We start from the raw sequence: 11,262 nt of genomic DNA on the forward strand, positions 1-11,262 counted from the left end.
AAATATGGATAACAATATGAAAAGAGGACTATTCGATCTGTATGCAATTTATATTATAATGGTAAACACACATAGAAGAACGTATTAAAATATGGATAACAATGTGAAATGTGGTTAGAGTTTTTATGGTAGAACTTGTTTATCAAGGCGAGTCTGATTAATTCCTAAGAGTGGTATTACATGCATACATTGATGTATTTTTTGATTTTAGTTAGACATGTGTTATAATATACTTATGAGAGTATGTTATGATACATGTGGATGTATTTTTAATCTTATTTAGAAATGTGTTAAAACATATCCATATATTTAGATGTATATTAGAACATACTCATAAGAGTATATTGTGTGTGCGTAAGTGTGTTTGAGTGCCCAGCTTGTACTCTCGTAAAAGAAAAAAATCATCACAAAACTAACATTTCTTTTGATAGGTACAAAACCAACTTGATTGACTAGAAGACACGGAATAAAAATAGAGAAAGGCGGCTTCCTCGTGCTGACCTTCGGCTTCGGTCCTACCGTACCGCCGCTGCCGCGTCGTGGAAGAAGAGCAAACCGCCTCCCCCACCCTTCCCTCCTCTTCTTCCCCGCCTCTCCGGAGTATTCCTTCGGGCCTCGACTGCCTCCGATCCCGCCGCGAGACAAGGACTCCCGCATGGACGCTGCCGGCAGGGCGGAGGCCGCGAACGGCGGGATCGAGGGCGCCGCCGACCCCTGCAGCTCCGGCGGCGGTTATCGGCTCTCCGTCCATCAGATCTCCGGTGGCGGGAAAGGTCCGCTCTTCTACCCGAACACCAAGAACCCCGGGGCGCGCTAGATTCTGCTTCCTGCTATTACAGTCGTGTGATTAGTAGCGCGAATGTGATGTGTCTCGCGAAGTACGGATGTCCTATTTGCTGCCTCGAGGCTCGGCGTTTTGGCTTGGAGCAGTCGTTGGACTTAGAAACGGTGGCTATTTAGGTTTTGGATTTGCAAGGGTAATGTTCAAGTGGAAACAAGGATGTGCTTGGAGTTTAGGGAAGCTGCTCTATGAAGCCTTGGTGTGCATGCACATAGAGAATTGAGATTGTTGTGCGTTGTTTTGGTTGGGTTCTAGTTGATCCGTATGAAATCAATCATGCTTGAAATAGCTGCCGTAGCAAATCAGACTTGAAACTAAGGCCAAATAAAATCAATAATTTGAGTGTTAAGTTTTCCCTCTTTGATACTTAATTGCTGCAATATGTTAGTACCAAACCATTCAAGCGGGGGACTTGTCATTTAATCTAAAGTATTGTGTTTGGTATCCTTGGACTACAAAGTATTGTTATATTTTTTATCATTGGTATTTCATATTTTTCTTCTGCGTGACGATTCGCCTTTGGTTATCACTATAGATGTTCTAGATTTGGCCAACCTTTCCTTTCTTGTAGGAATGGGGATAGCCTTTATAATGAAAACATTGAAGAAGACCTTCCGGTTATTGGGGGTTCTCAAGGAGAACCTTGCATTCAATTGGAAGGGTCATGCTAGTAGCACAAATTAAAGTAAGCAATAATTAATGGAGAACTGTGAAATGTAGGTCAATGAATGATGACGTACATGCTATTAGTTGATTTCTGTTTGAAGCTTGCAAATGTGATGGTTCTGCTACTTTTATTTCCCAAAGTGCAGCTGGTCAGCTATTTTTTATTCATTCTAATGATAATTCCTATCTTTCAGCTGCCGATATCATCTTATGGAGGCGTGGGCGTGTTACATTTGGAGTTATATTTGGTGCTACTGTGGCATGGTTGTTGTTCGAGAAGTCTGGACTGTCATTCTTGACTATCTGCTGTGATGTATTGCTCATTTTGATAGTTGTGCAGTTCATACGGGTTAAAATAGCTGGATTGCTAAATAAGTATGCAACCTGAAGCCTTCCTTCCATTCTGTTTCAAATTTGGATAGAATTGGCTACCTTTGTTCTTCTTACCGTTTAATTATTGGCAGGCAACCTAGGCCGCTACCTGAGTTAGTTTTATCAGAGGAGATGGTTAGCAATGCCGCAGCTTCATTCCGTGTTAAAGTCAACAACATGCTGATGATCGCACATGATATTACTCTCGGCAAGGATTTCCGGCTCTTTTTCCAGGTTAGCTATCATGCCAGTATTTCTGTTTGTTGATTATGTGCTATTCCTGCGGTTCTCATAAGGAAAATTCTTTACAGGTTGTACTTGTCCTTTGGCTGTTATCCGTCATTGGCAATTTCTGCTCTTCTATCACTCTTGCTTATATAGGTACGTTCTGTACACATCATACTGACAGGAACCAAGGGGCAGGCAGAATCTTATTTCTGTTTGTCTATGCTACATCTTTTGCCTGAATCTTAGTGCTAATTTTACTGCGTATGCATGACAGGAACCATTGCTTTGGTCACAATACCTGCATTATACAATAAATATCAGCGGCACGTCGATAGGTATGCCGGGATGGTCCACCGGAATATATCGAGGCATTACAGAATAGTTGACGAAAATGTGATCAGTAGACTTCCGAGAAGCTTTATCATAGACAAAGACGAGTGATTTGGTTGAAAACGTGAGTTTGGGACTCTACACAAGTAATTTTTGTACCTGTATTCTTACAACGTACGCGACATGAAATTAGGGATTTAGGAAAAGTTGGGGAAAAAAGAAGAGACCTGCTGTAGATAGCGTTGCAATGTACTCTTGGGCAGTAAGGCTTGAAACGTTAAGATATGCAGAAAATTGCACACCTGCGTACAGATTTCTGAGTTGGCTAAGGTACTAATTGTACTAATTGTTAAAACAATACCCAGCAATTGGAGATGTGAAATAACGTGCTTTGTATCAGATGGTACAGTACCGACTAGCGACAATGGGAACGGTAAATCTGGTTCACAAGTGCATTCAATCTTATGCCATCTGACACAATGAATGTGTGCTGTAGGTGCTATCATTACTACGTTTTGTTTTATAATTTAGATTCATTATCAGGCGTCTCCAATGAACCATTCAGCTCGTGTTGAAGCAAGCTTGTTAACAAAGTTAAACATACTTATACGTCTACAATTTAACAAGCTGTAAAGACACGCCAAACTGGATATGCCCGCGGAATTGGCATCATTTTCATATATTTAATTTCTGGACCCCTCTTTTCAAACTTACAGAGAGCTAATCTTTGTCCTTCAGTATTATCAAATAAAAAGTAAGGTCATATTTGGTTTAAGCCTAACCTTACCACGTTTAAGATTAGTCACTAACCTTGCCACGTCTAACATTAGTTATACTATAAATTTTTAACCAACTGTTTGGTTAACTATTATAATTATAACAAGCCACACTTTGTTAATCCTTCGACTCACGCGTCATATATTCAATTTTTTAACTAATTTTACCACTCCTGTGGCTAAGAATTATTAGCTACACTTTTTAAATCAAGTCATACTTAGCTAAGCTTAAACGTGGCAAATATAATTGCAATCTAAGCAGGCGCTAAGTACCCCGTGCTATACTCAACACATTGTGGGGCCTAGGGAAGGGAATTTTCTAGGCAGCCTTACCCTTGCTTTTATTTGCACGGAGGCTGATTCGAACAGTATTATCAAATAAAATGATTAACAATTTTCAAAGGGAAATAAATTATTAACAATTGCAGAGAGCTTCTAGGTCACCAAACCTTATTTCATAGGAAAATATACTACAAGCGAAAGGTGTAGTTGACATTAAAATGTCATTCAATACACTCATCAAATGTTCACCCAGGCCTCGGTCATACACACACATGTTGAAATATATCATGGCGAACAGAGACTACAAGACTACAGTGGCATCAGAAACCACAAGACTATTCATTTACCAAATTGTGATACCATCTCCTGGGCAGTCTCACGCCAAACATTGTAGAGATCATCTGAAAAAAGAACAAAATGCACCTGTATAAAAAAATAATAGTGAGTTATATGTTTAATCAAGATAAATTCATTAAAACATGCAAAAATGACAACTAATTTCATGTCTAAACTGGTCAACCTAGTGAAGCACTGAATCCCAAATAAAGGAACCATCTAAATGTTTACAAGTATCATCATGGTGGTCTGTCAAGTTTTCAAACACTTAAAGTCTGTACTAGTTGTGGCAATGCAAATTCAATTAAATTATTGGGATGGCTTGTTCCTGTATTTTGGTGTGGAAATGAAGTTTCAGTGTTCGACTACGAACTCCAAGTACCGTATTAGTCTAGGACTGAAAAGTTTACAAATAGAACTCCTGCTAACCTCTTTAATATCCTCCAAAAATTGTTGTGCAGTTGCAACAGCTATTTCCGATGCTTCCTTGGGAGGATAACTGTATAAGAACAAGTCAAGTTAAACTATACAAATTAGATAATGCAACAGAAAGGACTTATATACATGGAAGGTAGGAAGATGAATAAGAAATGACACTTGGCACATACTGATAAACACCGCAAGATATAGCAGGGAATGCAATGTACTGAATGGCATTCTCTTTAGCAAGCTTCAAGCTATTTCTGCAATTAGCACATGCAGTTCAGGATAGATTATTCCTGATTCAGCAGCCACCACAGCCTTTCTTTCAATAAACATTAAACAGGAGGACTTACTCGTATGCCTTTTTCAATGACACCTCAGGATGCTTGTCCATATCATATATCGGCCCAACAGTGTGAATCACTCGGGACACAGGAAGCTTGAAAGCTCTGCTCACATTTAATATCGGTTGAAGGGACACATAAATTTAGAAGGGAGCATTCTGATTGTTATCAAATGATCAAAATGAATCAGAGAAGGTACAGACGGAGTAATCCTAGCTTCTCCAGTGGGGCAACGAACTCCAGGTTTGACCTCTGGAACTTCGCGGCACGCTTGTACTAGTTCTGGTCCAGCAGCTCGATGTATAGCTGAGATAGGGGTTTTAAGTCACATGAGTTAGCCCATCAATGGTGATTGAGTCAGAAAGCATGCTATTACTTGTTACCTCCATCAACACCTCCACCTCCCAGCATCTGTTCATTAGCAGCATTGACCTGCCAATGAATGCCAGTCATCTTCCTCGCCAAAATATCACATACAGAGCATATCTCTTTAAAAAAGTTAAAGAACATTTTTCTTCAAAAAGGAAAACACAAAAGAGCAGCACACCATGCACCAATGTAACAAAAGCACTGTTAGAAGTAGAACCACATAAGAAAAAAAAAAGAGCTTAATAATAATAGAAAAATTGAAATTATCCACCATATTGTACTCCTAAAAGAGGTGATAGCACACAAAATCTCCATGCCTAACAGTATGTAGCCCTTGAACCTCATCGCACCATAGGTGACGATAGAATTTTCTAGGAGTACAAGGCAGACTCAGACCTGTGACTTCCACCCTGCACACACATGCACCTGTGCCACATGCACACACGGGCACGTGCGAGTCCAAAACACACACCAAGGACTTCCTGGAGACTCCAATGCCTCACAGAGCACAAGAATTCGCTTTCCCACATAACGTGCACCCATGAAGCACACCGGGTCAATATCTAGGATTGAGCTCAGGTGGGAGGCGCAAACATTGTAGCCTCTTGCGAACCGTCTAGGATCAGTCCTCCCATAAGAGGATAGCTAATCAACCTATATTTTCTTTTTATAATTCAAAATTGGATATTCTTGCAGAAGAACTACATCTTTCATCAAGCTTAAATTTAGCTTTGGAGGCTTCGAATTTCCATCCGATTCCATCCAGGTAACCTCATGATCACATGGAAACTTGCTTCAGAATTCTTGAGCAACATCTTCTAAGGGGACCAGGCAACACACCAGAATTAAACAAAGTGCCACCTTGAAAGTTTTCTCCTTCTGGCCAACAAGTTCAGAAGCTAGGCTGCAGCAAGAAATGTTGGGCCATTGCAGATCACAGGCCTCCCACCAAGCTAAAGTTAGTAAGTGGACAGCATCGTAATACTCTACAATATATGTCCAAACATGATGCAATCCCTCATTTGCTGAAGCAAGTGATGCGGATTAAAAAAAACTGGAACTGTATCTAACCACTAGGTTCCATTCATCCCCATAAATAATTGATAACTGAAATTTCTACGCCGAATTCGGAGATCAAGATGGCCTCCCACGACAGAATCATTACGGCCGATCTATTCAGAAAAGAGCTGTAGCAGCAAACCCTGCTCAACTCACCGATCCAAACACTGAAACACGTATGGGACCGCGCCCTAACCGCAAAAAGGAAAGAAACAAACAGAACAGGACGGAGCGTACGATGGCGTCGGTGGCGCCGTCGACGGACCAGAGGGTGATGTCGCCCTTGTGCAGCTTCAGCGCGCCGGCCCCCGGCGCGGCCGAGAGCCGGAACGCCTCGCCGCCGCCGAGCCCCGAGGCCGACATGGCGATGGCCCTCGTCGCGCAAATGCTAGGCCCCAGCCGCCGCCGCCGCTGCAACTTGGGGAGGGGGAGTGGGAACAGCGACCGCGTCAGGAAAAATCTAGTGGCCGTACACGACATTTCGGTTTGGGGCTTACTAGTGGGACTGCGCGAGTGGCACGCGCATGCCGGCCGCGTTTTGAGACTTGGGAGCTGGTAGTACTGAACCTGGCAAGGCCCGTGTTGGTGAGCTAGCCTGTGCCAGGCCTCTATAATGAGCCATTTGGGTCCGTTTCGCTAACTGGGCCTTTCCTAGGCCCGTTTTGAGCTTTGTCAGTCTGAGCACACACCCTCAGTGACATCTCACTTCAAACACTTGACGTAAGTAGATCCACTAAATCTTGAAGAAACAAAGCAATTGGATTCATAATCATACTCATACTCACACATGGTCATCATTAACAAAAAAATCCATCCTTGATGGCATATAAAAAAGGATAAAACATGACTCAACATTTCCAAACTTAGAAAATGAACTGGAAGGGTCAAATGGAAGTAATACTTTGCTTTCTAGTATTTATGTTCTTTCAAGTTCATGAAACAAGGAACCGCAATGCACCATTTGTAAATTTCTTCATTTCTCGTTCCTCTATATCTATACTCCTATAAAATGGATGAGTTGTAGTAGATCTGAATGATTTTCATCATATATCTTACACGATTAAATGATTCACAAATAAAGTTGTACCCTGTCTCCTCCCCTCTCCTATAATATGAAAAGGCATAATCAATACCGATTAACGATCAACATACTCCACACGCATTATCTTTGATCACCTTCCTTGGTTGCAGTGTTCTCTATTTCCTTTTGTCACTCTATTTCCAAAACTTCTTTAGATTGCTATATCCCAGATTGATTCTACATGTGTGAAACACGTGTGCAGTTGCTGGTAGCAAATAAGGCCATCACTCATATACTCATCTCCAATTAAGGTGATTGGGCAAATATGTTAAAAACACATGGTGTCCAACGTTTTCAAGGAATGAACCCAAAATTCTCATTTGCAAACCAATGAACAGTGTCTTTCCGGGAGGTCAAGAGACACCGCTTGTGCTACATCTAAATTGTGCATGCTGTGCTAAGAAATCATGAAATACACGATCCAATTCAATTAAACTAGGTGAGTGAAAGAAAAAGCAGGAAACCAAAAGATGACAATTGACAAGCCAAAATACGTACTACTACTAAAGCAGAGCTACAGCTGCAGCGCCGTGTGTGTAGGCCGATTTGGTGGAATTTTTACATTTTGACTCTTTTTAAAAATATATTCTACCAATAGACTCTTGCGAAAATAATTTTCGAGAATGGATTATTTTGCACGGCATCATGACATTTAGCGCTGTGATTGAATAGCATGACGCCGTGATATTTGGCATCATGCTACCGATCTTCTATTTTGCACTTAAAAGATTATACATTGTAGCTATCACAACATCAATTGTCACGACGTTGTGCTATTCAACCACATCACCAAATGTTATGATGCCGTGAAAAGGGTCTATTTTTTGATATTGTTTCCCCATAAATCTATACATAGAAAAAGTTTTAAAAAATAGGCAAATTCTAAAAATTCCATGTCGATTTGTCAAATCCTGGGAGGCTGAGCTAGAGACGTACTCGGGTGTTCTGATCTTAGAGCATCTCCAACCGACTACTCATATTTGACCCTCTATTCCTTTTATTTAGGGACTCCTCATCCAGATTTCATCCCCTATTTCTCAACGCGTTCCAACCGACCCCTCATATTTGACCCCCTATATTCGAATCACCTCTATTTTATTAATATTTGGTAACTCTCTCTCCTCTCTCTCCCCTCTCTCCCTCTCTCTCTCTCCCCTCTCTCCCAAATGAGGGGTTGGATGAGGAGTCCCTAGATGTAGGGGGTGAGGGAGGAGATTTGAGGGTTCCTCAAATAAAGGGGGTCGGTTGGAGACCGATTTTCATCGTTTTTTCCTCAAATATAGGATAGGGGGTGAGAAGAGGGCTCGGTTGGAGATGCTCTTACATCTATAGAAATGGTCATATGTGCCCCCTCTTCACTACCGGTACAAGGTCCAATGTCCGATCAATTATTGATGCGTTGATATCACTGACAGTTTATTTTACAAACCGGCATGGTACAACACTGTCGGTTCATATAATGGACCGACAATGATACTTGTCTTATCATTACCAGTTGGTTACTAGAACTAGCAGTGATGAATCACTGCTGGTTGGTGTCATAAACCAGTAGTGATAAAGAAGTATCACTGACGGTTGGTTTGTAAAACCAGAAGTGATATGTCACAATATATAATTTTTCTAGACCCCAAGCCCATGCAGAACAGAAAGAGCTATGTTCTGTTCGGCAGCTCTGCTCAGTGTGTGGTGGCCAGGGTTCAAAAAACCGTCGGTAACCGCCCAAAAATCGCGGTTACCAACCTTCTCGGTCCGGTCCGGTTTCAGAAACCGAACGGTAACCGAAATTTGAATTCAAAAATTCGAAAAAATAAAAAATTTAAAAAAAAATTCAAAAAAATCTTTAAAAAAGCTAGACACAATTCTAAGACCTTCTGTGAAATTTTTTTTCAAAAATAATATCGTTTGCATCATATTCTATAGGGAGAAAGTTTGAAAAAAAAATGAAAAAAATTGAAGCGTGCGGCTCAGTTATTAACTCAGTTAAGGAAAAGTGTAACATGCAAACACATATTTTTCTTGTATAAAACGTATTTTAAGATAATCTTTAAAATTGATTTCACTTTATTTAGAGTTCTATTAAATTCTCTATGATTTTTACAAAGTTCACAAGCATAAAGTGAATATGTTAAGAAACAGCACTATAATTAACTTTTTCATGTCTACTATTATTTTTTCTACGTAAATCATAGTATAAATAAGCTAATGAAAGTGGTTTCACTAATTTTTGAGGTGTGATGGATCAGTTATGAATTAATCTAGTCGCAACACATTTACACAATCATGCATGTTACAATAACTAATTCATGAGTTCATGTATTTTTAAAAGATATAGGATCATGTAAGAAGACTAACAAAATTAGTTTCATGATTTTTGGATTAGCAACGAGTAAACTATGCATTTAACTTGGTTTAAAAAATAAAATTTCTCATAGAAAATTTTGAACTTTTTTGTGAGTATAAATACTTTTATCATGTAGATCATGTTACAAGGAAGTCAACAAAATTTGTTTTACTTGATTTGAAGCTCAGATGAATTAGTTATTGATTTTACAAGATTGAGCCCTTTTTTAGGTTTTTTGTTGAACTGCGCTGAAATTCGATAAAACCGCTCGATAAATCGAGAAAACCGAGCGGTTACCGACCCAAACCGCTCGGTAACCGACCAAATCAAAAATACGAGAAAATCGCTTGGTGTAACCGACCCAAACCACTCGGTAACCGACCAAAACCGAGCGGTTACCGAGAGGGCAAAAACACGATTTTTTTCGCAAAAATTCAAAATTTGCTGAATGAATTTTCTCTGAATTTTTTTGAATTTTTGACTGGTAACCGCGGTTACCACCGGAGCTCGGTAACCAAGCTCCGGTCGGTAACGTGAACCTTGGTGGTGGCTGTTTGTGGTAAGCTTGCGAGGTGAGGTTTTAAAATTTAGTGGAATCCACGTAACCTAGGTGATCCAAGGTTAGTAAGTTCATCTATATTTCACTTATACTTAGATTTACTTACTAGATTGCTCTAGATTTTAAAAATCGGTGCTTGTTTCGTGATGATAAATTTTGAAGGAGCTAGAGCTCTAATTGACTTAGTAAATTTAAGCTAATCGATTTTAGGTATACACTATCTAGGTTAGTAGACTTATTTACATTTTATTTTTACTTAGATTTACTTTTTAGATTGCTCTAGATTTTGAAAATAGATACCTGTTCTATAATGATGAATTTTGAAGGAGCTAGAGCTCCAATTAACTTAGTGAATTTAAGATAATCAATTTTAGGTTTTCATATTCTATATATGAATTTATTTATCATTATTTAGCATTATATTATATTTTGCTGATATTAATTAATTAAGTTGATTGTTGTTTCATATTAATGCAATGGATTTATAATAATCGATAAAAGTGCAAATAGACTGAATATAGATGTATGATGCGGACCGCAGCAGCCCAGAGTTTTTTAATGGTATGGAAGCTTTTTTGAGCATTGACGTGGTGTACAAGTCAATTAACTATGATGACTATATATGTTGTTTATGCAATGATCGCAAGAATGAGAAGCAGTTTTCAAGTATAGATCAGATTCATACACACTTGCTTTGGATGAGTTTCAAGCCTGGCTATACCCGTTGGACCAAATACGGTGAAGATGAGGAGTTTGAACATGAAAGACAACCCACTATCGTAGAAGAGAGAGGCAATGATATGATGGTTGATGAAAACAACGATATACTGGTGTTCGAAGATACTTTGGTCCATGACGATGAAGATGACGTAGATCAAATGTTGCATAATGGGGAGGAAGACTTCACCAGTGAGAGACAATATCAAAAGTTCCGGTGTATGATACAAGACTCTAAAACACCCTTGTTTCCGAACTGTAAGGATGAGCAAACAAAGCTGCATACGGTGCTGACACTGCTGCAATTAAAGGTTAGCAATGGTTGATTGGATAAGAGCTTCAACAAGTTGTTACATTTATTGGGTGACTTGCTATCAAAGGGTAACGTGTTGCCTGAAACCATGTACCAGACCAAGTAGGTTGTATACTCATTGGGTTTGAAAGTAGAGAAAATACATCCATGTCCAAATGACTGCAAACTATATCGAAAAGTTTTTGCAAAATTGGATGCATGTCTGGTGTGCGGAGCATCATGGTA

At 39.6% G+C, this 11,262-nt stretch overlaps 2 protein-coding genes across 2 annotated transcripts; one reads left to right on the plus strand and one right to left on the minus strand.

Annotated features, from left to right (window-relative positions):
- Window positions 1–474: 474 nt before the first annotated feature.
- LOC133916148 (reticulon-like protein B16) lies at window positions 475–2,754 on the plus strand. Its single transcript, XM_062359680.1, has 5 exons — window positions 475–773; window positions 1,702–1,882; window positions 1,972–2,113; window positions 2,191–2,260; window positions 2,382–2,754. The coding sequence occupies exons 1-5, from the start codon at window positions 656–658 to the stop codon at window positions 2,546–2,548; spliced, it is 678 nt and encodes a 225-aa protein (XP_062215664.1). The 5' UTR covers window positions 475–655; the 3' UTR covers window positions 2,549–2,754.
- Window positions 2,755–3,646: 892 nt separating this feature from the next.
- LOC133916149 (uncharacterized) lies at window positions 3,647–6,543 on the minus strand. Its single transcript, XM_062359681.1, has 7 exons — window positions 6,264–6,543; window positions 4,982–5,030; window positions 4,802–4,904; window positions 4,608–4,703; window positions 4,440–4,514; window positions 4,261–4,330; window positions 3,647–3,918 (listed from the first exon to the last, which is right to left on the minus strand). The coding sequence occupies exons 1-7, from the start codon at window positions 6,504–6,506 to the stop codon at window positions 3,835–3,837; spliced, it is 720 nt and encodes a 239-aa protein (XP_062215665.1). The 5' UTR covers window positions 6,507–6,543; the 3' UTR covers window positions 3,647–3,834.
- Window positions 6,544–11,262: the final 4,719 nt, after the last annotated feature.

Source organism: Phragmites australis, chromosome 4 (assembly GCF_958298935.1).
Source record: "Phragmites australis chromosome 4, lpPhrAust1.1, whole genome shotgun sequence".
Taxonomy (NCBI): Eukaryota; Viridiplantae; Streptophyta; class Magnoliopsida; order Poales; family Poaceae; genus Phragmites; species Phragmites australis.

What these genes read in the sequence shown, in the direction of transcription:
- LOC133916148 (XM_062359680.1), top strand. Translation starts at nt 656, where the DNA reads ATGGACGCTGCCGGCAGGGCGGAGGCCGCGAACGGCGGGATCGAGGGC. An exon ending in GATCTCCGGTGGCGGGAAAG is followed by an intron (nt 774 to 1,701) that starts GTCCGCTCTTCT and finishes CCTATCTTTCAG; the next exon opens with CTGCCGATATCATCTTATGG. An exon ending in TATCACTCTTGCTTATATAG is followed by an intron (nt 2,261 to 2,381) that starts GTACGTTCTGTA and finishes TATGCATGACAG; the next exon opens with GAACCATTGCTTTGGTCACA.
- LOC133916149 (XM_062359681.1), bottom strand. Translation starts at nt 6,506, where the DNA reads ATGTCGTGTACGGCCACTAGATTTTTCCTGACGCGGTCGCTGTTCCCA. An exon ending in TCATTGAAAAAGGCATACGA is followed by an intron (nt 4,515 to 4,607) that starts GTAAGTCCTCCT and finishes TGCTAATTGCAG; the next exon opens with AAATAGCTTGAAGCTTGCTA. An exon ending in TTTTGGAGGATATTAAAGAG is followed by an intron (nt 3,919 to 4,260) that starts GTTAGCAGGAGT and finishes TTTTTTATACAG; the next exon opens with GTGCATTTTGTTCTTTTTTC.